Source organism: Hyla sarda, chromosome 11 (assembly GCF_029499605.1).
Source record: "Hyla sarda isolate aHylSar1 chromosome 11, aHylSar1.hap1, whole genome shotgun sequence".
Lineage (NCBI taxonomy): Eukaryota > Metazoa > Chordata > Amphibia > Anura > Hylidae > Hyla > Hyla sarda.
Window position 1 is genome coordinate 4,269,686 of NC_079199.1, and position 27,500 is coordinate 4,297,185.

Below are 27,500 nucleotides of genomic sequence, written 5' to 3' on the forward strand. Positions count from 1 at the left end.
TATCCATCACTAGAGATCAGCGGTGACATGACTGAGAATACAGCCTATCCATCACTAGAGATCAGCAGTGACATCACTGAGAATACAGCCTATCCATCACTAGAGATCAGCGGTGACATCACTGAGAATACAGCCTATCCATCACTAGAGATCAGCGATGACATCACTAGAGATCAGCGGTGACATCACTGAGAATACAGCCTATCCATCACTAGAGATCAGCGGTGACATCACTGAGAATACAGCCTATCCATCACTAGAGATCAGCGGGGACATCACTGAGAATACAGCCTATCCATCACTAGAGATCAGCGGTGACATCACTGAGAATACAGCCTATCCATCACTAGAGATCAGCGGTGACATCACTGAGAATACATCCTATCCATCACTAGAGATCAGCGGTGACATCACTGAGAGTACAGCCTATCCATCACTAGAGATCAGCGGTGACACCACTGAGAATACAGCCTATCCATCACTAGAGATCAGCGGTGACATCACTGAGAATACAGTCTATCCATCACTAGAGATCAGCAGTGACATCACTGAGAATACAGCCTATCCATCACTAGACATCAGCGGTGACATCACTGAGAATACAGCCTATCCATCACTAGAGATCAGCGGTGACATCACTGAGAATACAGCCTATCCATCACTAGAGATCAGCGGTGACATCACTGAGAATACAGTCTATCCATCACTAGAGATCAGCAGTGACATCACTGAGAATACAGCCTATCCATCACTAGAGATCAGCGGTGACATCACTGAGAATACATCCTATCCATCACTAGAGATCAGCAGTGACATCACTGAGAATACAGCCTATCCATCACTAGAGATCAGCGGTGACATCACTGAGAATACAGCCTATCCATTCACTAGAGATCAGCAGTGACATCACTGAGAATACAGCCTATCCATCACTAGAGATCAGCGGTGACATCCCTAGACATCAGTATAGACACACAGTATCTGATCCCGACGCTCGTCTCGCAGTTTCTTCGCTGTATTCCCCGCCTGCTCTGAGTGACTCACTGGGTGTAGTGTGACAACCTGCAGAACGAGTTCATCTCCATGGCAACAAACGACTCAACCGCCATATCAACAGAACACAGTGCAACGGATAAGCCGGCCCTGCCCCATTCCTAGAACCGCCGCTGCCTGCGATTATCCGGATCACGACAAAATGAAAGTGAAGCCGCGCAGCAAGATGGCGACACGGGAAAAAATAGAAAAACTAAAGAAAGTTAATAAGCTGCTACATTGTGTACTGCAAATGAAGCTGTTGCAAAACTACAACTCCCAGCATGCCCGGACAGCCAACGGCTGTCCGGGCATGCTGGGAGTTGTAGTTTTGCAACAGCTGTAGGCACACTGGCTGGGAAACACTGCTCTACTGTACTGAAGTCATGAAAGGAGAAGTCACATTGTAAACTTAAATTTTACTATTTTTTTGTTTTGTTTTTTTCATTTCTCTGGATACTGTTTGCAGTTTAAAGGGGTCCTCCGGTGAAAAACTTATTTTATTTTTTTGTAAATCAACTGGTGCCAGAAAGTTAAACAGATTTGTAAATTACTTCTATTAAAAAAATCTTAATCCTTCCTGTACTTATTAGCTGCTGAATACTACAGTGGCATCTCTTTTCCGTTTGAAACACAGATGTCTCTGCTGACATCACGAGCACAGTGCTCTCTGCTGAAATTCACGAGCACAGTGCTCTCTGCTGACATCTCTGTCCATTTTTAGGAACTGTCCAGAGTAAAAGGAAATCCCCCATAGCAAACATATGCTGTTCTGGACAGTTCCTAAAATGGACAGAGATGTCAGCAGAGAGCACTGTGGTCATGATGTCAGCAGAGAGCTCTGTGTTCCAAAAAGAAAAGAATTTCCGCTGTAGTTTACAGCAGCTAATAAGTACAGGAAGGATTAAGATTTTGTTTATAGAAGTAATTTACAAATCTGTTTAACTTCCTGGCACCAGTTGATTTAAAAGAAAAAAAAAAAAAAAGTTTTTCAGCGGAGTACCCCTTTAAAGAATGGAGTTTTTTAAATTTTTATTTATCCTTATATATAGGACATTGCACGCTCTCTATCAGGTACAGAACTACAACTCCCATCATCCCCTGACCGATGGCACAGTGGGAATTGTAGTCTCACAACACTACCGAATATCTACCCAACCGCGCAGACAGTAGGTTCCCCGGTGGAGCCCGTACGCAGCAGAGGCTGGAACCTTCACGTAACCTCCATTCTTTACACTGCAGGCTGAACGCCACAAAAATAAACGTAAAAATTGGTTTCCAGTAATAAAATTTTAGTTTTCTATTTGTTAGCACTGAATAACTTCTGTCTTTGTAAAGTTTAGATCCTTCGCAAAATAATAAAAAAACAGTTATAAAAAAAAATATAAAAATAAATAGAAGAATAAACAATAAAATTTATTAATTAAAATAAATTAATTAAAATAAAATACAAATTTAAAAAACAAACAAATTTTTTTTTAAATAAATAGATAAATAAACAAAGAAATAAATAATTGCATTCTTATTGGTTACTGGTAGTTCAGTTTTATCCATTTTTATTATAGAACAATTTAATGGCTTCTGTCCGCCGCGCTCCACTTATGGGGAATGTAGGAATTTTTTGGGGAGGGGGAACATTCTAAAATAATAATATTAATTAACTAAGTAAATAAATAATTATATAAATAAATAAAATTAAGTAAATAAATAATTAAGAAAATAAATAAAAAATAAAATTAAGTAAATAAATAAATAAAAATGTCGACTAAGTAAATAAATAAATCAATGAACAATTGCGTTCTTATTGGTCGCTCATTTAGTTTTTTCCATTTTTTATTATAGAACAATTTAAAGGGGTATTCCAGGCCAAAACTTTTTTTTATATATCAACTGGCTCTGGAAAGTTAAACAGATTTGTAAATTACTTTGATTAAAAAAATCTTAATCCTTCCAATAGTTATTAGCTTCTGAAGTTGAGTTGTTTTCTGTCTTACTGCTCTCTGATGACTCACGTCCCGGGACGTGACATCATCATTGAGCAGTTAGACAGAAAACTTCAGAAGCTAATAACTATTGGAAGGATTAAGATTTTTTAATAGAAGTAATTTACAAATCTGTTTAACTTTCCGGAGCCAGTTGATATATATAAAAAAAAGTTTTCGCCTGGAATACCCCTTTAATGGCTTCTGTCCGCCGCGCTCCACTTATGGGGAATGTAGGATTGTTTTGGGGAGGGGGAACATTCTAAAATAATAATATTGATTAATTAAGTAAATAAATAAATAATTAAGTAAATAAATAAAATTAAGTAAATAAATAAACATTTTTTTTTACTAAGTAAATAAATGAATCAATAAACAATTGCGTTCTTATTGGTCGCTCATTCACTTTTATCCATTTTAACGGCTTCTGTCCGCTGCGCTCCACTTATATCATACATGGGGAATGTAGGAATGTTTTGGGTAGGGGGAACGTTCTAAAATAATAATATTAATTAATTAAGTAAATAAATAATTAAGTAAATAAATAAAAAAATAAAATTAAGGAAATAAATAAATAATTGTTTAACTTAGTAAATAAATAAATCAATAAACATTTGCGTTCTTATTGGTCGCTCATTCAGATTTATCCATTTTATTTTTAACGTAATTTAATGGATGAACACGGGGGTTGTAGTTTTGCGCATAAAGGAGTAGTTCATGGTATGGTGATATGTTCCTGTACATAGGGAATAGACATTTTACATTGATCCTTCCATTTCCAGGAATCCGCTATGAAAGCAGCCGACGCGTTTCCAGCCTTGTTGCATTAAGTGGGATTGCAGCCGGGTCAGTGATCACACAGACAATAGGTAGAGTGGCCCCACACCGCAATACGCCCGGCCCGGCCTGGGACAAGAGCACTGCCTCCGCTTCTATCCCCCCTCGCCGGCAGCGCGACGCTGATCACTTGTGACAAGAGGTATTTGTAGCAGCGGCCCAGTGAAAGCCGTACAGTCATCTATTGTGCAGGAGAGGAAGAGGGGGGGGGGGGGCACCTCTTATTGTCGGCGACCAATGAAACGCCCGGCTAACATCCATGACCTCCTTTCCTCTCTGCTAATGGAAAGCGAATTACGGCGCAGCATCGTGGCCGGACCGGCAAGGACTTATAAAGAGATTTCATGACATCCTATATATGTATCTGAGCTCACAGGACGTTCTGTCATCACCTCCAGGATGTCCGGTGCAGCAAAAACTTAAAGGGGTATTCCGGTGAAATACTAAATTATTTAAAGAAACTGGTGCCCAGAAAGTTAAACAGATTTGTAAATGAATTCTAATTAAAAATCGTAATCCTTCCAGTACTTGTCAGCTGCTGTATGCTCCACAGGAAGTTCTTTTCTTTTTGAATTTCTTTTCTGTCTGACCACAGTAGTGCTCTCTGCTGACACCTCTGTCCATTTTAGGATTTTAGGAACTGTCCAGAGTAGGAGAAAATCCACATAGCAAACCTCTCCTGCTCTGGACAGTTCCAGACACGGACAGAGGTGGCAGCAGAGAGCACTGTGGTCAGACTGGAAAGAATTACACAACTTCCTGTGGAGCATACAGCAGCTGAAAGATTAAGATTTTTAAATAGAATTAATTTGACAAATCTGTTTAATTTTCTGGCACCAGTTGATTTAAAAAAAAATAGTTTTTCACCGAAGTACCCCTTTAAGAGGAGCATTTGGGGTATGTTCACACAGGACTGAAGCGCTGCAGATTTGTTGCAGATTTTCTCAACTTTAATAGAGAAGTCAAAATCTGCAGCGATTCAGCCCTGGACAAAGATACCCCTGGATGAAGGTAAAGCGGTGGTCTCCAAAGAGTGGACCTCCAGATGGTACGGCAGCACGCCCTAGAAATATGGCAGATTTTCAGCAGCAGAAAATCTTCGCCAAACAGTGTGGAAATGGAGACAAATATGCAAATATTTTGAAGATCGGGTGGAAAAAAAACATACAATCAAAGAATTTCAAATCCACAGTTGCAAATTTCCTGCGAATCTGCTGCATAAACTTTACAACAGCTGCGGATTTTAACTCCCCCATTGAAGTCATTGATGAAAATCTGCAACAATACCGCAGTGAATCTATGACATCTTCTGACACGCTGAGGATTTAAAACTGCAGCAAAACCGCAGTGAATTCGTGACATCTATTGAGACGCCGAGAATTTAAAATTTGCAACATAACTGCAGTGAATGCATAACATTTACTGACACACTGAGGATTCAAAATCTGCAATAGTAAATCGCAGTGAAGCCATACATTTACTGACACGCTGAGGATATAAAATCTGCAATAAATCTGCCATAAATCCATAGATTTACTGACACGCTGAGAATTTAAAATCTGCAACAGAACCACAGTGAATCCATAACATTTACTGACACTCTGAGGATATAAAATCTGCAATAAAACCACTGTGAATACATACATTTACTGACACGCTGAGGATTTTAAATCTGCAACAGAACCGCAGTGAATCCTTAACATTTAGTGACACGCTGAGGATTTAATATATGCAACAAAACTGCAGTGAATCCATAACATCTATTGCAGTGTTTGATAACCAGGGTGCCTCCAGCTGTTGTAAAACTACAACTATCAGCATGTCCAACTGTCTGGAAATAGCTGTTGTAATAGCTTCAGTCTGTGGGTCTCCAGCTGTTGCAAAACCACAACTTGCAGCATGCCGGGGTACACTGATCTATTATTGACACGTTAAGAATATAAAATCAGAAAATATGTCAATTTTTTTGTATAAATTTTGCACTGATTTTTTTTACATGTATTTCGTCCACTTTGCTTCTACTATTAGAGTTGCAGATTTTCTGTAAAATGCGCAGCGAATCTGACACATGCGGCTGTACCCTAAAACGTAAGAGCACCCAGTAAGTAAGACAGAAATTAGAATAATGACCTCTGTGGGGTCTGGGATGGCGGCCATATTGGTTGTCACCCAGCTTTCCAGGGAACAGAAGAGGACGACTGTAGGGCTTCCATATTTTGGGGGGTGGGATTAATATCCGCATTCTGTCAGGGTCTCGCTCTGTAATAGAATAAGGCTGCTAAAGGGCACAAGCTGTAGGAACAGCCATTGCTGATGTACTTAAAATTGTATTAGCGATCGTGTATCGGAGCCTCCGCGGGGACCTGTCTCATTCCCAGCGCTCGCCCACTTAACGTGCGGTGTGATCGATAGAGCGCCAGGCAGAGGGGGAACACTGCGCGTATCATCTGCAGCCGCTGTCAGGAGGAATACGACAAGATAAACCCTGACGAGCCATCATACCCGCTATAAATAGACGCCTTCCCAAGGTCAGCGCCGGAGAAGATATTGGATAAATAGCAGCAGAGTCGGATATAGTCACCGCGAGGAAACAATCAGCCAGATCACAAAACCCTCAATTATACCGCAAATCTCGAATACGGCGCAATTCCTTTAATCTGGCATCCAAGGGGGAAGTGAAAACGCCAGATTATAGGGGGGGTCAGCATTAGAATACATAGGTAAAGCTGAGACCCCTCCGGAATGGTTCATAGTATAGAAACACTACAGGACAGGAACAGCCGACCGGTCATCAAAGACACATCCATTATAGAGTTAATATACACGTAAAAATGAGAGTTAAATTTCAGAGCTGTACTCACTATTCTGCTGGTGAGGTCACTGTGTACATACATTACATTACTTATCCTGTACTGATCCTGAGTTATATCCTGTATTATACTCCAGAGCTGTACTCACTATTCTGCTGGTGGGGTCACTGTGTACATACATTACATTACTTATCCTGTACTGATCCTGAGTTATATCCTGTATTATACCCCAGAGCTGTACTCACTATTCTGCTGGTGAGGTCACTATGTACATACATTACATTACTTATCCTGTACTGATCCTGAGTTATATCCTGTATTATACTCCAGAGCTGTACTCACTATTCTGCTGGTGAGGTCACTGTGTACATACATTACATTACTTATCCTGTACTGATCCTGAGTTATATCCTGTATTATACTCCAGAGCTGTACTCACTATTCTGCTGGTGAGGTCACTGTGTACATACATTACATTACTTATCCTATACTGATCCTGAGTTATATCCTGTATTATACTCCAGAGCTGTACTCACTATTCTGCTGGTGAGGTCACTGTGTACATACATTACATTACTTATCCTGTACTGATCCCGAGTTATATCCTGTATTATACTCCAGAGCTGTACTCACTATTCTGCTGGTGAGATCACTGTGTACATACATTACATTACTTATCCTGTACTGATCCTGAGTTATATCCTGTATTATACTCCAGAGCTGTACTCACTATTCTGCTGGTGAGGTCACTGTGTACATACATTACATTACTTATCCTGTACTGATCCTGAGTTATATCCTGTTTTATACTCCAGAGCTGTACTCACTATTCTGCTGGTGAGATCACTGTGTACATACATTACATTATTTATCCTGTACTGATCCTGAGTTATATCCTGTATTATACTCCAGAGCTGTACTCACTATTCTGCTGGTGAGGTCACTGTGTACATACATTACATTACTTATCCTGTACTGATCCTGAGTTATATCCTGTATTATACTCCAGAGCTGTACTCACTATTCTGCTGGTGAGATCACTGTGTACATACATTACATTACTTATCCTGTACTGATCCTGAGTTATATCCTGTATTATACTCCAGAGCTGTACTCACTATTCTGCTGGTGGGGTCACTGTGTACATACATTACATTACTTATCCTGTACTGATCCTGAGTTATATCCTGTATTCTACTCCAGAGCTGTACTCACTATTCTGCTGGTGGGGTCAATGTGGGGGAGGGTGAAGTATACAGAGTGACATCTTTCTTCAGCTGAGTCCACATAAACCGGTTTGGCTCCTTACATGTTCAGACACGAGAGACATCCGTAACGTCTGACTTGTTCGCCCCTGCGCAGGTCACATGACTCCGACTGGAACAAACTCTATACAGACAGATCAGCTCCATATGCAGAACATCTGCTGACAGGATTCCTATGTATGCGACTATACCCAGCTTTCCCAGACTACTGAAAAGCATTAATATAGTAGAAGAGCATTAAAAAAGGCAGAAATGTAAGATCATTGTACAACTCAGCTTTCCCAGCCTCCTGAATGGCATGTCCTTCCTATAATGCAGGACTATGAGCAGCTCAGGATCTGGAATAGCTGACCTGCCCTATGGACCAGCGGCAGTCACCAAACTTTCCCTGACGCAGATGGGGCTGAAAAATAGTTCAATAAAATCTCCCAATGAGCAGACGACTCCGGCGCTGAGCGCAGGCGACCATTGGCGTGCTGAGCCGAGTCATTTACTCCGGCCAGGGACTGGTTTTTAGCGCGGCTGGCAGGACGCAGTGATGGATGCGTGATTTTGGGCGCTTTGGCCGCCGGCAGCTGCAAGATCATTATTTATAAACAAGTGAATTAAGACCCAGGAGCGGGAACGCTTCATCCCGCCATAACTGGACAAGAATTTGGCCTCGCGTCAACTATTTAAGGACAAGAGAAAATAAGAGGCTGAAATTGGTCGTCGCGGCGCTCGCTCCTACGCCAGACGGTGAGGAGTTTATTTCTTCTTTGTTCCTGTAACACCAACGTCCCCTTCACATCGGTGAAAACAGCGAAAGATCAAACATCTACCGAATCCACGGCCACGAGGAACAAGACACGTCCGCAGGATCTGACTACAGGGATTGTGTGTAGTCTGTAACCATGGAGACACAGATCTATGACTACACGGGGGATTGTGTGTAGTCTGTAACCATGGAAACACATAGATCTCTGACTACACGGGGGATTGTGAGTAGTCTGTAACCATGGAGACACATAGATCTGTGACTACACGGGGGATTGTGTGTAGTCTGTAACCATGGAGACACAGATCTGTGACTACACGGGGGATTGTGTGTAGTCTGTAACCATGGAGACACAGATCTATGACTACACGGGGGATTGTGTGTAGTCTGTAACCATGGAGACACATAGATCTCTGACTACACGGGGGATTGTGTGTAGTCTGTAACCATGGAGACACATAGATCTGTGACTACACGGGGGATTGTGTGTAGTCTGTAACCATGGAGACACAGATCTATGACTACACGGAGGATTGTGTGTAGTCTGTAACCATGGAGACACATAGATCTGTGACTACACGGGGGATTGTGTGTAGTCTGTAACCATGGAGACACATAGATCTGTGACTACACGGGGGATTGTGTGTAGTCTGTAACCATGGAGACACATAGATCTGTGACTACACGGGGGATTGTGTGTAGTCTGTAACCATGGAGACACATAGATCTATGACTACACGGGGGATTGTGTGTAGTCTGTAACCATGGAGACACATAGATCTCTGACTACACGGGGGATTGTGTGTAGTCTGTAACCATGGAGACACATAGATCTGTGACTACACGGGGGATTGTGTGTAGTCTGTAACCATGGAGACACATAGATCTGTGACTACACGGGGGATTGTGTGTAGTCTGTAACCATGGAGACACATAGATCTGTGACTACACGGGGGATTGTGTGTAGTCTGTAACCATGGAGACACATAGATCTGTGACTACACGGGGGATTGTGTGTAGTCTGTAACCATGGAGACACATAGATCTGTGACTACACGGGGGATTGTGTGTAGTCTGTAACCATGGAGACACAGATCTATGACTACACGGAGGATTGTGTGTAGTCTGTAACCATGGAGACACATAGATCTGTGACTACACGGGGGATTGTGTGTAGTCTGTAACCATGGAGACACATAGATCTGTGACTACACGGGGGATTGTGTGTAGTCTGTAACCATGGAGATACATAGATCTGTGACTACACGGGGGATTGTGTGTAGTCTGTAACCATGGAGACACATAGATCTGTGACTACACGGGGGATTGTGTGTAGTCTGTAACCATGGAGACACATAGATCTGTGACTACACGGGGGATTGTGTGTAGTCTGTAACCATGGAGACACATAGATCTGTGACTACACGGGGGATTGTGTGTAGTCTGTAACCATGGAGACACATAGATCTCTGACTACACGGGGGATTGTGTGTAGTCTGTAACCATGGAGACACATAGATCTGTGACTACACGGGGGATTGTGTGTAGTCTGTAACCATGGAGACACATAGATCTGTGACTACACGGGGGATTGTGTGTAGTCTGTAACCATGGAGACACATAGATCTATGACTACACGGGGGATTGTGTGTAGTCTGTAACCATGGAGACACATAGATCTCTGACTACACGGGGGATTGTGTGTAGTCTGTAACCATGGAGACACATAGATCTCTGACTACACGGGGGATTGTGTGTAGTCTGTAACCATGGAGACACATAGATCTGTGACTACACGGGGGATTGTGTGTAGTCTGTAACCATGGAGACACATAGATCTGTGACTACACGGGGGATTGTGTGTAGTCTGTAACCATGGAGACACATAGATCTGTGACTACACGGGGGATTGTGTGTAGTCTGTAACCATGGAGACACATAGATCTGTGACTACACGGGGGATTGTGTGTAGTCTGTAACCATGGAGACACATAGATCTGTGACTACACGGGGGATTGTGTGTAGTCTGTAACCATGGAGACACATAGATCTGTGACTACACGGGGGATTGTGTGTAGTCTGTAACCATGGAGACACATAGATCTGTGACTACACGGGGGATTGTGTGTAGTCTGTAACCATGGAGACACATAGATCTGTGACTACACGGGGGATTGTGTGTAGTCTGTAACCATGGAGACACATAGATCTGTGACTACACGGGGGATTGTGTGTAGTCTGTAACCATGGAGACACATAGATCTGTGACTACACGGGGGATTGTGTGTAGTCTGTAACCATGGAGACACATAGATCTGTGACTACACGGGGGATTGTGTGTAGTCTGTAACCATGGAGACACATAGATCGGTAGAAGAGCAGCCGAGGGATTTATTATCATCAATGAGAAGAAGAAGAATCCAGGGCGACCAAATGGTGACCCAAGAACTTTACCAGAGATACAGAGACACATGGATCCTACATCCAGAGCCCAGAAATAAGGATAATAATCGATTTACTATTTATTTCCTCTATTGTGCAGGATCCTATGGACAAGTTATACCTGTAAATTTTAAGGTGACCATACAAATGAGGTGGGGGGGGGGGCATAGGGCTCTGGAGTGGGGGGAGGGGCAGAAGGCTCTGGAGTGGGGGGGAGGGGGCTCTGGAGTGGGGGAGGGGCAGAGGGCTCGGGAGTGGGGGGAGGGGCAGAGGGCTCTGGAGTGGGGGGAGGGGCAGAGGGCTCTGGAGTGGAGGGAGGGGCAGAGGGCTCAGGAAAGGGGGAGGGGCAGAGGGCTCGGGAAAGGGGGAGGGGCAGAGGGCTCGGGAGTGGGGGGAGGGGCAGAGGGCTCGGGAGTGGGGGGAGGGGCAGAGGGCTCGGGAGTGGGGGGAGGGGCAGAGGGCTCGGGAGTGGGGGGAGGGGCAGAGGGCTCGGGAGTGGGGGGAGGGGCAGAGGGTTCTGGAGTGGGGGAGGGGCATAGGGTTCTGAAGTGGGGGAGGGGCATAGGGTTCTGAAGTGGGGGGAGAGGGTTCTTGAGTGGGAGAGGGGCAGAGGGTTCTGGAGTGGGGGGAGGGGCAGAGGGTTCTGGAGTGGGGGAGGGGCAGAGGGTTCTGGAGTGGGGGAGGGGAAGAGGGTTCTGGAGTGGGGGAGGGGCAGAGGGTTCTGGAGTGGGGTGGACATAAAATGTTGGAGGAGGGAGAGAGGGGGCTGTGTAGAAGAGGGGACGGGGGCACAGAACTGGAGCAGAGGGCTCTGGAAGTCAGAGTTCTGGAAAAGCGGGCTGTGAAGAAGGGGGGCAGAGGGATACGGGAAGGGGGGGTATAGAACAGTCTGGAGGGAACAGGTATGTACAAGCTCAGCAGGTTATCCCGCTCTTCCTGCTGAGTACAAGTGCACACTTGGTGCTTCGATTGCTTGTACACTTGGGGTCGGCCGGAGTCGCTCTTCAGGGTTTATCGACAGCTTTAAAAAAAATTCTGGTGCAAAAAGCGACATCCTGCGACCTCAGCTCTGGCCGGAGCAGTAAGGGTTAAGGCGCTGACACGGCGGTTCCAGGGCATCAGCTTGCAGATAATGGCAGTGTACACACCTAGCATTTAACCGGTAGCGTGCTTTCACCCTGTAATTTGCAGCCACACCTCACGGTTGCTACGGCGACCAAACTGCGCCACTAAACTTTAGCCTGTTTAGTTAGGAGGTGGGAGCCGGACGGACGATTACCGAAAAAAAATAAAAAAAAAAAAATGTTGTCTCCCATTTCTTTGTTGTCGGCGACTCCGTATCTACACGGGCAATCGGAACGGCCGGGCACAGGTGTGAGGAAAATTCTGTCCTTAAAGGGCCGCTAACCCTAATATTGGTAAAACCGAAGCGATGGAAGCAGCGCCAATTCAGTTCTGTGTTTCTCTTTCATTGTACTTCTTGCTTTGTTGCCATGGAGAACCTTATTGTATTCACAGCGTACTACCCCCAAAATACACAGGGCGACTCCCAGCATCCGGCGCCGGTCACCGATGACATCACAGATGACACGCTCGGCCTGTAACAACATGTGGATGTGCAGGAGCCAAAACCTCATTCGTTTTACAGTCTCCATAAAAAGTAAACAGCCTTAATCTTTATGCAAATTACCGAGTTTTCAACAACGCCGCGCCTCGGCCCTGGAGATGCGACAAAGGCTTTCAGGCCTCACTTTTCTACAGTAGTGTTGCCCAACCAGTGTGCCTCCAGCTGTTGCAAAACTACAACTCCCAGCATGCCCGGACAGCCGAAGGCTGTCCGGGCATGCTGGGAGTTGTAGCTTTGCAACACTTATCTATACTCGTGAGTCATAAAGGAAAAGTATACAAGAACTAAACTCAATCTAGAGACGAGAAAGAGAAAGAAGAAGGAAATCCACCATGACACCAGCAGCAGGCGCCATACCCAATCAAAGATGGACGCCAAGGGGAGGGGTGTGGGAGGTTAGGGGTCTTACCTTGAAGCAAAGCTCCATTTTTCTTGAAGAAGTTGCTTCCTGGCCACAAAGGAGGAACCGATGTGCTGCAGAAATAGAAGAAAAACAATGTGTCAATATTCTGCAGAAAGAGAAGAAATACAATGTATCAATAATCTGCAGAAGGAGAAGAAAAAATATTAACAATCTGCAGAAAGAAGAAATACAATGTAGCAATACTCTGCAGAAATAAAAACAATGTATCAATATTATGCAGCAAGAGGAAAAATACAATGTATCAATATTCTGCAGAAAGAGAAAATACAATGCATCAATATTCTGCAGCAAGAGAAAATACAATGTATCAATATTCTGCAGAAAGAGAAAATACAATATATCAATATTCTGCAGAAAGAGAAAATACAATGTATCAATATTCTGCCGAAAGAGAAAATACAATGTATCAATATTCTGCAGAAAGAGAAAATACAATGTATCAATATTCTGCAGAAAGAGAAAATACAATGTATCAATATTCTGCAGAAAGAGGAAAAATACAATGTATCAATAATCAGCTGAAAGAGAAGAAAAAATATTAACAATCTGCAGAAAGAAGAAATACAATGTAGCAATACTCTGCAGAAATAAGAAAAACAATGTATCAATACTCTGCAGAAAAGCAGAAATACAATGTATCAATACTCTGCAGGAATAAGAAATACATTGTATCAATACTCTGCAGGAATAAGAAATACATTGTATCAATACTCTGCAGGAAACACGTATCGGGCGTCACGTCCTCCGCCGCGGTTCTTCCTGATCACATTGTTAACATTTTGGCTTCTAAACTTGAGCCTGGATTACAGTGGTTGCCCTTGGATACAACACAGATCCGGTGTACCCTCCGCATAGGATACATTGTAGCAAGTTTATTTTGTGGTAACCAAGGGCAACAGAAACAACAACAACTCCAACTCCCATTGGGGAACCATGAGACAATAATGCATAAAGTAACATTTATCACTTACTTTTTTAACACCTGAATGGCAAATCCAGCACTCATGCAAAGTTATGGGGCAGAGAAGGTGTCATTGTGTAAGATTCGCCATTCAGGGGCCTGAACAGTTGGGTGGGAGACACATGTGAAAGCTGTGTGACATATAGGTTTTTCATTCAGCTTTCACAAGAGCTATTTTAATTGTTGTGAAGTATCAAATAGACAAAGGGTTAATAGAGTCCAAAAACTGACCCCAAATCTCTGGCATGTAGCAAACTGTTACCCACCCATCTTGCCCAGTCCCCTGATTTACCGCCCTATACAATATAGCACGAAATCGATGGTATTTATGGCGAATAGGTGACGCTCACTCATTTCCAGACAGGTGACATGATTGCGGATTCGGACAGTGATCTACGCCCACGCGCGTGTCTGGCGGTTTCGGACATTGTGGCCGCTCTTTATGGGTTTATGGGGCAATGAGTCACAGTCCTGTCCCCAAGGCCCCTCCTCGGCACACTTCAGGGTCTCTCATTCATGTCGTGTCTCCTGCAGACAAAGTGAATCTCGTCCCAAACAAAAGGCGTTTATCGCGGCGTCCACATCGAGCGCTGACACCATCACAATTCGCCTTTGACACCACAAGAACAATGGCAGCAAATGACTCCGCTCGGAGGTCAGATCCATTCCGTAGAATAAGTCACTTTTATTTTTTCTCTTACTTTCTAAAAGTTTTTGGCTACACGTCAACTTTTTTCCAACCAGTAAATGGGCCCCAGACTCCGCCCTCTTCTGATATTGCGCCAATCGCATCCTATCATTATATAGTCATATCCTCTTGTGGTCAGTGACATATTGTGATGGCCGGAGGGCCCCTTAAAGTATTAATATTATACAGGTCCGATTTTCCACAGAACGTTCGCTACGCAGAGCACAGTAGCGGCACGGGCGCACGCGGCGGATACACTGCATGTTCTACATAGTGTTTATGATTGAAGCCACGAGGAGCTGTACAAATCTGCACAATTGCGCACTGTGAAACTGATCTGTGGTGAAATAAAAAATTCACTCTATTGTGGATTTTCCCCATTGGCGCAAAATGGATTTTGCACCCACAAAAAAATTCTAAAGGATTTACAGCAGTGTTTCCCAACCAGGGTGCCTCCAGCTGTTTCAAAACTACAATTCCCAGCATGCCCGGACAGCCGTTGGCTGTCTGGGCATGCTGGAAGTTTTAGTTTTGAAACAGCTGGAGGCACCCTGGTTGGGAAACACTGCTTAAGGGTGCGTTCAAACGCTATTTGTTTTTGCAGGTTTTCCGCAGCGTATTTGAAAGTGGGTGGGCTCTTCACGGCTGTCTGTAGCAGATTTTCCTACTGACTTCAATGGGGCTTGCGGCGGATTTTCCGCAGCGTAAATTCTGCTGTGGACAGCCGAGAAGAGCCCGTCCCCTTTCAAATACGCAGCAGAAACCCCGCAAAAACGCAAAAAAAAGTGTGAACATTCCCTTAAAGCATAATCCACACCAGCAGATTTTCTGCAGCTGATCTAAAAAAGATCCCTTAGATCGGTGGTCTCCAAACTGTGGACCTCCAGATATTGCAAAAACTACAACTTCCAGCATGCACGGACAGCCAACACCATGGACCTCCAAATTGCCATTGCTGGGAGTTGTAGTTTTAAAACAGCTGGAGGCACCCTGGTTGGGAAATACTGCTTTAAAGCATAATCCACACGTGCAGATTTTCTGCAACTGATCTGCAGCTCATCCAAAAAAGATCCCTTAGGTCAGTGGTCTCCAAACTGTGGACCTCTAGATGTTGCAAAACTACAACTCCCAGCATGCCCGGACAGTCAAAACTGCGGACCTCCAGAAGTTGCCGTTGACTGCCCGGGCATGCTGGGAGTTGTAGTTTTGAAACAGCTGGAGACTCCCTGGTTGGGAAACACTACACTGCATCAAAATCCACTACAACTCCCAGTATGCCCGGACAGCCAACATTGTGGACCTCCAGAAGTTGCCCAGGTATGCTGGGAGTTGTAGTTTTTAAACAGCTGTAGGCACACTAGTTGGGAAAGTGTTCTACAGCATAATCCACAACAGAGATTTTTTTTAAGGATTCGTAGCAACACAATTTGGTGCATATTTGCAGCTACAGAAATGCTGCAGGATTTTTTTTACGCCGCAATCCCTGTCTTTGCTGAGGAATTAGAAAAATTGATAATTTGAGGAAAATTTTATTTATGTATTATAAAAAATTAAAATCTAAGTATTTAAATCAATGTATTCCACAGTTACAGATTTAGCTACGGAATATCTGCAGCAGAATCCTCATCACCTGCAGATTTTGGTTCCCCCAGAAAATCTGTATCTGATCCGACGCAAGAACTGACATACGGCAAATGTAAATTCCGCGCTGCAGGTCGATTTCCAAGTGAAAGAAATCGGGAGAAATTTCTGCAACCAAAAGGGATTTCCGTTTTTTCGCTGAGCTTTATTTCACATGCGTCAGATGATTTGTTTTCTACAATAAATCTCATGCACGTGAACAGACTCTGAATCGCCGTAATCACCAGCGCAGAATAGCTGCTCTCCGGCGTGGAGCGCGCTCTGTTTATGGCGGTCTCGCCTCTCCGTGTGGTTTCGCGTGGCTCTTTTCCCCCCTAACGAGGCCATTTAACTAAACAACGTGATTAAAGCGACGACTCGTTAGCAGAGACAAATGGAACTCTGGGAACTTTGTCTCTGCGGTCGTCGAGGACCCATAAAAAAAAAAAAGGGGGTCGTATCGTAAAATCAGGGCGAGCTGGCGTGATGACCGCTTATTAGCTGGGATTTACGGGCAACCTCAGGGGGACGCCACGGCAGCGGCGGAGATAGGAAAACAACTCCATATTAACATTATGCAGAAGCAGATTTTATAACCGTCCGATCGACTAGAACAACTAATAATCTGGCGCCGGTAAATGCGGAATGTAGAAAGTTATTTTTTGGGGTCACTGTCTCTTTAAATAAAGTTTTATGTAAACTTCTCTGAGAACCATTTAATGTATAACCAGTATAAAAGAAAGGAGGAAGTGGTGAACCGCAAAACTACAACTCCCAGCATGCCCGGACCAACCAGTGTGCCTACAGCTGTTGCAAAACTACAACTCCCAGCATACCTGGACCAACCATTGTGCCTCCAGCTGTGGCAAAACTACAACTCCCAGAATACTTGGACAAACCATTGTGCCTCCAGCTGTGGCCAAAACAACAACTCCCAGCACACCTGGACCAACCATTGTGCCTCCAGCTGTGGCAAAACTACAACTCCCAGCATACTTGGACAAACCATTGTGCCTCCAGCTGTGGCCAAAACAACAACTCCCAGCACACCTGGACCAACCATTGTGCCTCCAGCTGTTGCAAGACTACAACTCCCAGCATACTTGGACAAACCATTGTGCCTACAGCTATGGCGAAACGACAACTCCCAGCATACTTGGATCAACCATTGTGCCTCCAGCTGTTGCAAAACTACAACTCCCAGCATACCTGGACCAATCATTGTGCCTCCAGCTGTTGTAAAACTACAACTCCCAGCATACTTGGACCAACCATTGTGCCTCCAGCTGTGGCAAAACTACAACTCCCAGCATGCCCAGACAGCCGTTGGCTGTCTGGGCATGCTGGGAATTGTAGTTTTGCAATATCTGGAGGCACCCTGGCTGGAAAACACTGCCACATAATATGATGAATTCATTTTACAAAATGTCATCCTGAGCTTCCTGGTTCATGAATGTTAGAAATACAGGAAAGAATACAACGGTGGGGAAAGGGGATACGTTGTGTCACTGTCTCTTTAAATAAAGTTTTATCTGCCAGATATGGAAACTTCTCTGAGAACCATTTTATTTATAACCAGTATAAAAGAGAGAAGGAAGTGGTGAACCGCAAAGTGTGAAGATGCCGCGAAGATCGTAACGGTCTATTGTGACCCCACCGGCGAACCCGGGATCATGAACTCCGCTACACGAGGCGCCGATCCGCTCCTGACCTTACCAAATACAAAGGACAAATAAGTCGAATGAGAAACGCGTTTCGAAGGCGGACGCAACCCTGATCTGGGTACAACACGGTAACATCCCCCCCTCGCCACAGGACTGCGCCAGACACCAGGGAGCAGTGTTTATACTGCGGCTGCCAGACGCCCAGTCAGATATAGAGAGTCCGGGCTCGTTTGCTACGTTCCTTTCGCTGCGATTGTCAAAACAAGAGGAGCAGCGTCTGCGGAGGCGAATATCACAATCATCTGGTCGCTTAGCGAAAGTCAACAGTTCTGAGTCCGAGGGTCTGGATCGCTCCGCGCCAATGTCCTGGGAGGACGCTCCCGCTTCAAGGTGAAACTTAGCCATGAGTCATGTGACCATGACCGGGCGCGGACGTGAAAACTGACCGGAAAGTCAAGCAAAAATTGGGATTCGCAGTGACAAAAATGTTGCGGTGATACAATTAAGATTACTGCACAAACGGACATACCTGCATTTTCCAACAACTGTGCCTCCAGCTGTTGCAAACCTTCAACTCCAAGTATGTCTGGACCAACCAGTGTACCTCCAGCTGTTGCAAATCTACAACTTCCAGAATGTCTGGACCAGTGTGCCTCCAGCTGTTGCAAACCTTCAACTCCCAGTGTCTGAACCAACCAGTGTGCCTCCAGCTGTTGCAAAACTACAACTCCCAGCATACCTGGACCAACCAGGGTGCCTCCAGTTGATGCAAAACTACAACTCCCAGCATGCTTAGACTAACCAGTGTGCCTCCAGCTGTTGCAAAACTACAACTACCAGTATACCTGGATGAACCCAGTGTGCCTCCAGATGTTGTAAAACTACAACTTCCAGCATGCCAAGACCATCAATGTGCTTCCAGCTGTTGCAAAACTACAACTCCCAGCATGCCCAGACAGCCGCTGGCTGTCTGGGCATGCTGGAAGTTGTAGTTTTGCAATAGCTAGAGGCACACTGCCAAATAATAGGACAAATGAATTTTACAAATTTTCATCCTGAGCTTCCTGGTTCACGAATGTTAGAAATACAGGGAAGAATACAATGGGTATTACAGTGCAGATCGTACGATATTCAGGATGCGAGGAAAGCTGGATGACAATACCAGCCAGATCTATAACCAGAAATCCAAAGGAAATTATGGGGCGGGGAAGGGGCGAGTGGGGCCTGGGCACCCATGGACACCAATATTCAGGATGCAAGGAAAGCCGGGTGACTATACCGGCCAGATCTATAATCAGAAATCCCAAATGAAAACATGGAGCAGGCGAATGGGCGAACGGGGCCGCGGCGCCCATGGACACCCATATTCAGGATGCGAGGAAAGCTGGGTGACAATACCGGCCAGATCTATAACCAGAAATCCCGAAGGAATTCAGGGGGCGGGGAAAGGGCGAGCGGGGCCGGGGCGCCCACGGACACCGCACACAATGGACGATCTGTCGACCTCGGGCCCTGGGGGATGAGAACTGAGTCACTTATAATAGATGCATTATAGAAGATATACACAGGGAGGGTGGGAACTACTGTATACAGAGGGAGGGGCTCCGGAAACATGGCCGCCATGACTACCGCATGTGACAGGCTTAGATACTCCAGGTCAGCTGAAAGTATCTCACAGAATAGGATTAGATACAGTGGCTTAGCAAACAATATCACACATGAAAGGCTTGGATACTCAAGCTCAGCAGACAGTATCACACATGACAGGATTAGATACAGCAGATTTGCAGACAGTATCAAATGATGGGATTAGATACAGCAATTCAGCAGACAGTATCACACATGATTGCTTAGATACCCATGCTCAGCAGACACATGATAGGATTAGATACAGCAGCTTCACAGATCGTATCACACATTATAGCTTTGATACACTAGCTAATGAGACAATATCATGCATGATTAGGTTAGATACCCTTGCTGAGAGGACAGTATCACATACAATAAGCTTAGATACATCAGCTCAGTAGACAGCAAAGCATAAGATAGAACTAGATACAGCAGCTCAGCAGACAGCATGGCACATGATAGGCTTAGATACCCAAGCTAAGCAAGAGTATCATATGACAGGATTAGATACAGTAGTACTCAATTTGCTTAGGCATTGATGATACTGTCTACAGAAAAGTGTATCTAAGTCTAAGTACAGAACTCAGCAAGTATCAGACAATAGGTTTAGATGCAGCAGCTTAGCAGACAGTATCACACATCAGGCTTAGATACACAACTGAGCAGGTCATTGTCCCTCTGTTCCTTAGTGACATGTAATGCTGTCTATATTCCCAGGTGCTGTGCAGCACAGTCCTGGGTCGTCCTCGCGGAGACACTTTTTGCGCAGGGCGTCCATGGCTGCAGGCGCCTCTGTCACACATGGTTCGGATTATTTTACGACGCTGGTATGCATCTCCATGGAGACGGCCGACTCTGAAATATGAGGGGGGGGGGGTACAGATACTTTCCCTCCTTCCCCTGCGGCTTGTAGACTAAGGAACCATTTATGAGCACAGTAACAAGGAGCCCTGTACCCCGCTCGATTAACCCCTTCAGTGCCAGGAAGAGTCATTGTCCTAGACTCAATCACTAGAACAACCGGCCAACAGTCTGTATTATACTCCAGAGCTGTACTCACTATTCTGCTGGTGAGATCACTGTGTACATACATTACATTACTTATCCTGTACTGATCCTGAGTTATATCCTGTATTATACTCCAGAGCTGCACTCACTATTCTGCTGGTGAGGTCACTGTGTACATACATTACTTATCCTGTACTGATCCTGAGTTATATCCTGTATTATACTCCAGAGCTGTACTCACTATTCTTCTGGTGAGGTCACTGTGTACATACATTACATTACTTATCCTGTACTGATCCAGAGTTATATCCTGTATTATACTCCAGAGCTGCACTCACTATTCTGCTGGTGAGATCACTGTGTACATACATTACATTACTTATCCTGTACTGATCCTGAGTTATATCCTGTATTATACTCCAGAGCTGTACTCACTATTCTGCTGGTGAGATCACTGTGTACATACATTACATTACTTATCCTGTACTGATCCAGAGTTATATCCTGTATTATACTCCAGAGCTGCACTCACTATTCTGCTGGTGAGATCACTGTGTACATACATTACATTACTTATCCTGTACTGATCCTGAGTTATATCCTGTATTATACTCCAGAGCTGTACTCACTATTCTGCTGGTGAGGTCACTGTGTATATACATTACTTATCCTGTACTGATCCTGAGTTATATCCTGTATTATACTCCAGAGCTGCACTCACTATTCTGCTGGTGAGATCACTGTGTACATACATTACATTACTTATCCTGTACTGATCCTGAGTTATATCCTGTATTATACCCCAGAGCTGTACTCACTATTCTGCTGGTGAGATCACTGTGTACACACATTACATTACTTATCCTGTACTGATCCTGAGTTATATCCTGTATTATACTCCAGAGCTGCACTCACTATTCTGCTGGTGAGATCACTGTGTACATACATTACATTACTTATCCTGTACTGATCCTGAGTTATATCCTGTATTATACCCCAGAGCTGTACTCACTATTCTGCTGGTGAGATCACTGTGTACACACATTACATTACTTATCCTGTACTGATCCTGAGTTATATCCTGTATTATACTCCAGAGCTGCACTCACTATTCTGATGGTGAGGTCACTGTGTACATACATTACATTACTTATCCTGTACTGATCCTGAGTTATATCCTGTATTATACTCCAGAGCTGTACTCACTATTCTGCAGGTGAGGTCACTGTGTATATACATTACATTACTTATCCTGTACTGATCCAGAGTTATATCCTGTATTATACTCCAGAGCTGTACTCACAATTCTGCTGGTGGGGTCACTGTGCACATACATTGCATTACTTATCCTGTACTGATCCAGAGTTATATCCTGTATTATACTCCAGAGCTGTACTCACTATTCTGCTGGTGAGGTCACTGTGTACATACATTACATTACTTATCCTGTACTGATCCTGAGTTATATCCTGTATTATATTCCAGAGCTGTACTCACTATTCTGCTGGTGAGATCACTGTGTACATACATTACATTACTTATCCTGTACTGATCCTGAGTTATATCCTGTATTATACTCCAGAGCTGTACTCACTATTCTGCTGGTGGGGTCACTGTGTACATACATTACATTACTTATCCTGTACTGATCCTAAGTCATATTCTGTATTATACTCCAGAGCTGTACTCACTATTCTGCTGGTGGGGTAACTGTGTACATATAATATGTCTATATAGACCATGAACCAGCAGGGAATGCTGGGAGATTTAAATCACTTATTCCATCACTTCACCTGGCAGATAACTTGTGTAGTATATAAAGTGCTGGGACTTGTAGTTCTTTAGCAGATGAATGGATTGTTTAGCCGAACAAAAGTTTAAAGACACAATAAAGAAATAAATATTACAAATGTTTTATTAAAATTACTTTCCAGGATCAGAGGTGTAATGAAGTTTTCACGTGTTCCTCTTTTGCGCCAATGATCAGCGCGGAGCTTAATTCCTGATTCGCCACCGTCCCCAGGCAGAGGTCAGGTCTGGCGGCAGCCGCTTGAAGAAATCCGCAGGAGATTGATCCGCCACTTCAATCTCCAAACGGTATTGTTTCACTTACTCCAGCGAAATCGTCGCATTATGAGTGGAACAAAAGCGCGGAGCCGTCTAATGCCATAATCTCATTTCAAATCCTTTCGCCCCGTGCCCGTCCTTTTAGCCCTGAAATTGCAATCTTCTTTCAGTAATCACAGCGCTAATTGGTGCCGGCAAAGTGGCGTTTCCAAGTGCGGACTCCTCGGCCACTGCACAGCGACAGATTTAGGGAATTTTTCATGGCGGTTTCTGAGGTTAAACGGTGCAAGGGTCAAGGACGAGAATCAATTCCGCAGATAAGGCGCAGAGCCATCGCTCCCCGACCTGCGGCTCTACAGCTGTCTGAAAATTATAACTTCTATAAGAGCAGGACATAATACGGGGGAGAAGAGCCTCGACGCGGGGGATGGAGGAGCCTCGACGCGGGGGATGGAGGAGCCTCGACGCGGGGGATGAGGAGCCTCGACGCGGGGGATGAGGAGCCTCGACGCGGGGGATGAGGAGCCTCGACGCGGGGGATGAGGAGCCTCGACGCGGGGGATGAGGAGCCTCGACGCGGGGGATGAGGAGCCTCGACGCGGGGGATGAGGAGCCTCGACGCGGGGGATGAGGAGCCTCGACGCGGGGGATGAGGAGCCTCGACGCGGGGGATGAGGAGCCTCGACGCGGGGGATGAGGAGCCTCGACGCGGGGGATGAGGAGCCTCGACGCGGGGGATGAGGAGCCTCGACGCGGGGGATGAGGAGCCTCGACGCGGGGGATGAGGAGCCTCGACGCGGGGGATGAGGAGCCTCGACGCGGGGGATGAGGAGCCTCGACGCGGGGGATGAGGAGCCTCGACGCGGGGGATGAGGAGCCTCGACGCGGGGGATGAGGAGCCTCGACGCGGGGGATGAGGAGCCTCGACGCGGGGGATGAGGAGCCTCGACGCGGGGGGTGAGGAGCCTCGACGCGGGGGGTGAGGAGCCTCGACGCGGGGGGTGAGGAGCCTCGACGCGGGGGGTGAGGAGCCTCGACGCGGGGGGTGAGGAGCCTCGACGCGGGGGGTGAGGAGCCTCGACGCGGGGGGTGAGGAGCCTCGACGCGGGGGGTGAGGAGCCTCGACGCGGGGGGTGAGGAGCCTCGACGCGGGGGGTGAGGAGCCTCGACGCGGGGGGTGAGGAGCCTCGACGCGGGGGGTGAGGAGCCTCGACGCGGGGGGTGAGGAGCCTCGACGCGGGGGGTGAGGAGCCTCGACGCGGGGGGTGAGGAGCCTCGACGCGGGGGGTGAGGAGCCTCGACGCGGGGGGTGAGGAGCCTCGACGCGGGGGATGAGGAGCCTCGACACGGGGGATGAGGAGCCTCGACACGGGGGATGAGGAGCCTCGACACGGGGGATGAGGAGCCTCGACACGGGGGATGAGGAGCCTCGACACGGGGGATGAGGAGCCTCGACACGGGGGATGAGGAGCCTCGACACGGGGGATGAGGAGCCTCGACACGGGGGATGAGGAGCCTCGACACGGGAGAGAGGAGCCTCGATACGAAGGGAGAAGAGCCTCGACGCGGGGGATGAGGATCCTCGACACGGGAGAGAAAAGCCTCGACACGGGAGAGAAGAGCCTCGACACGGGAGAGAAGAGCCTCGACACGGGAGAGAAGAGCCTCGACACGGGGGAGAAGAGCCTCGACACGGGGGAGAAGAGCCTCGACACGGGAGAGAAGAGCCTCGACACGGGAGAGAAGAGCCTCGACACGGGGGATGAGGAGCCTCGACACGGGGGATGAGGAGCCTCGACACGGGAGAGAAGAGCCTCGACACGGGAGAGAAGAGCCTCGACACGGGAGAGAAGAGCCTCGACACGGGAGAGAAGAGCCTCGACACGGGAGAGAAGAGCCTCGACACGGGAGAGAAGAGCCACGACACGGGATGAGGAGCCTCAATATGTGGGAGGAGGAGCCTCGATACAGGGTCGAAGAGCTTCCATACAGGGGAGAAGAGCCTCGACACGGGGAAGAAGAGCATCGATATGGGGGATAAGAGCTTCCATACGTGGGAGAAGAGCCTCGATATGGGAGAGAAGAGCCTCGATATGGGAGAGAAGAGCATCGATATGGGAGAGAAGAGCATCGATATGGGAGAGAAGAGCATCGATATGGGGGAGAAGAGCATCGATATGGGAGAGAAGAGCTTCCATACGGTGGTGAAGAGCATCAATATGGGGGAGAAGAGCATCGATATGGGAGAGAAGAACATCGATATGGGGGAGAAGAGCATCGATATGGGAGAGAAGAGCATCGATATGGGAGAGAAGAGCATCGATATGGGGGAGAAGAGCTTCCATACGGTGGTGAAGAGCATCAATATGGGGGAGAAGAGCATCGATATGGGAGAGAAGAACATCGATATGGGGGAGAAGAGCATCGATATGGGAGAGAAGAGCATCGATATGGGAGAGAAGAGCATCGATATGGGGGAGAAGAGCATCGATATGGGAGAGAAGAGCTTCCATACGGTGGTGAAGAGCATCAATATGGGGGAGAAGAGCATCGATATGGGAGAGAAGAACATCGATATGGGGGAGAAGAGCATCGATATGGGAGAGAAGAGCATCGATATGGGAGAGAAGAGCATCGATATGGGAGAGAAGAGCATCGATATGGGGGAGAAGAGCATCGATATGGGAGAGAAGAGCTTCCATACGGTGGTGAAGAGCATCAATATGGGGGAGAAGAGCATCGATATGGGAGAGAAGAACATCGATATGGGGGAGAAGAGCATCGATATGGGAGAGAAGAGCATCGATATGGGAGAGAAGAGCATCGATATGGGGGAGAAGAGCTTCCATACGGTGGTGAAGAGCATCAATATGGGGGAGAAGAGCATCGATATGGGAGAGAAGAGCATCGATATGGGGGAGAAGAGCTTCCATACGGTGGTGAAGAGCATCGATATGGGAGAGAAGAGCATCAATATGGGGGAGAAGAGCATCGATATGGGGGAGAAGGAAATCGATTAGGGGAGAAGGACCTCGTTTAGGGGAAAAGGACCTCGATTAGGGGAGAAGGACCTCAATTAGGAGAGAAGGACCTCAATAAAGGGAAGGGGGGGCATGGATAATGAGGGTGAAACCTCAATAAGGGAAGAAAAGACTTGATTAAGGGAGTGGAGCTTTGATAAGCGGAGCCTAAATATAGAGGTAAAGACTCAATATTTTATAGATCTAGTCCAAGTAACAATTTTGACCAGAATAGATAATATTGGGGATATATAGTAACAAAGAGTCACATATACTGTATACACATGTATCACTCTGTAGAGGATCAGTCAACTGGATATACAAAACAACTCGCACACAACATGACCCAACAATTGAGTTATACAAAAGCTTCCAGCGGACTACAAGTACCGTGTCCACCTAAAGAGCTGAGAAGCATACGGTTCTATCCTGTCTTCCCTGAGGGGTGAACCCATAAATTGCACGGCTACCACCGCAGCGCTGACAAAAGAAGTAATGGAACGTGTAAGGTTACGCTCGTCTTCGGCGTCCTAAATGCATTGGGGGAGGGGGCTTTTCTTTATTTTTGCCTCCTGAGCACTTTGTCCCCAGCTTTGTGCTAATCCTCAATCTGACGTTTCCTCCTGAAGCTATCTGACCTCGAGTTGTCATTTTGGATATTTCATGCCGTTGCGATTTTTCACAAAAAAAAAAAAAAGGAAATTATTAAAAACAGACAAAAAACCAGGTAGCAAGGACGAGGCTGGGAGCCAACTGTATGCGCTGCGTGGGGTTCGGGGGTTGCCATGGTAACCGTGCGGTTATACGTGCTAACGGTATGTTCTTTTGCCAGGCAACTAACAGTCTTGTGATGCAACTTGCACCTGTCTCCGCTATGTGTTGCTATAGCGACGCTCCAGTTGCCAGGGTTACCATCACGCTAATCGCCTTGCGCGGGCACACTTACGGCAGTCTTCCCTGCAGCCCAGCTGTTGTAGTATCTCTGGCGGATTGATTGTCTGGGCATGTGATGGAATGCGGCTCCTGAGACACCGACAAACTTCATTATAAAAAGAAAAGGAGCAGAAAACATAATAAATAAACCATTCTGCTCGGCTCCGATTATTATAAGGAATCGTCTGAGCCCGTGTAGATAATAAAGAGCCTCCGGGGTCTGAAGAAAACTTCTGCAACTTTATAACAAGACTTTGACAAGTCTTCATTATTTTGTAACGTTACTCTGCTTGCTGTCAGTGAATTCAAACCTTGTTCAAAGCAGAGGCGTAACTGGAGCAGTCTAGACCAGTGTTCTCCAACTAGGTTGCCAATGGCTGTTGCAAAACCATAACGGTCTTTGGTCAGAATGTCCCCACCAGGGTGCCTCCAGCTGTTTCAAAACTAAACTCCCAGCATGCCCGGACAGCTGAGTTATAGTTTTGCAACAGCTGGAGAGCACTGGTCCAGATTAGTGTTTCCCAGTGTGCCTCTGGCTAATGCAAAACTACAACTCCCAGCATGCAGTACACAGTAAAGTATATACAAGTATGCAGAAAAGTATACACCAAAGTATACAGAACAGTGTACAGCACAGTATATACAAGTATACAGCAAATTATACAGTAAAGTATACAGCACAGTATATACAAGTATACAGCAAATTATACAGCAAAGTATATACAAGTATACAG

General features: G+C 46.0%; 1 protein-coding gene across 7 annotated transcripts in view; it reads right to left on the reverse strand.

Annotated features, from left to right (window-relative positions):
- FOXN3 (forkhead box N3) overlaps positions 1 to 27,500 on the reverse strand; it is a 177,361-nt gene that overhangs the window by 31,139 nt on the left and 118,722 nt on the right. For all 7 annotated transcript variants that reach the window (XM_056546145.1, XM_056546144.1, XM_056546142.1 and 4 more), the window contains one exon: positions 13,162 to 13,226. In XM_056546145.1, coding sequence (XP_056402120.1) covers positions 13,162 to 13,226 — 65 coding nt within the window. The remainder of the gene's footprint in view (positions 1 to 13,161; positions 13,227 to 27,500) is intronic.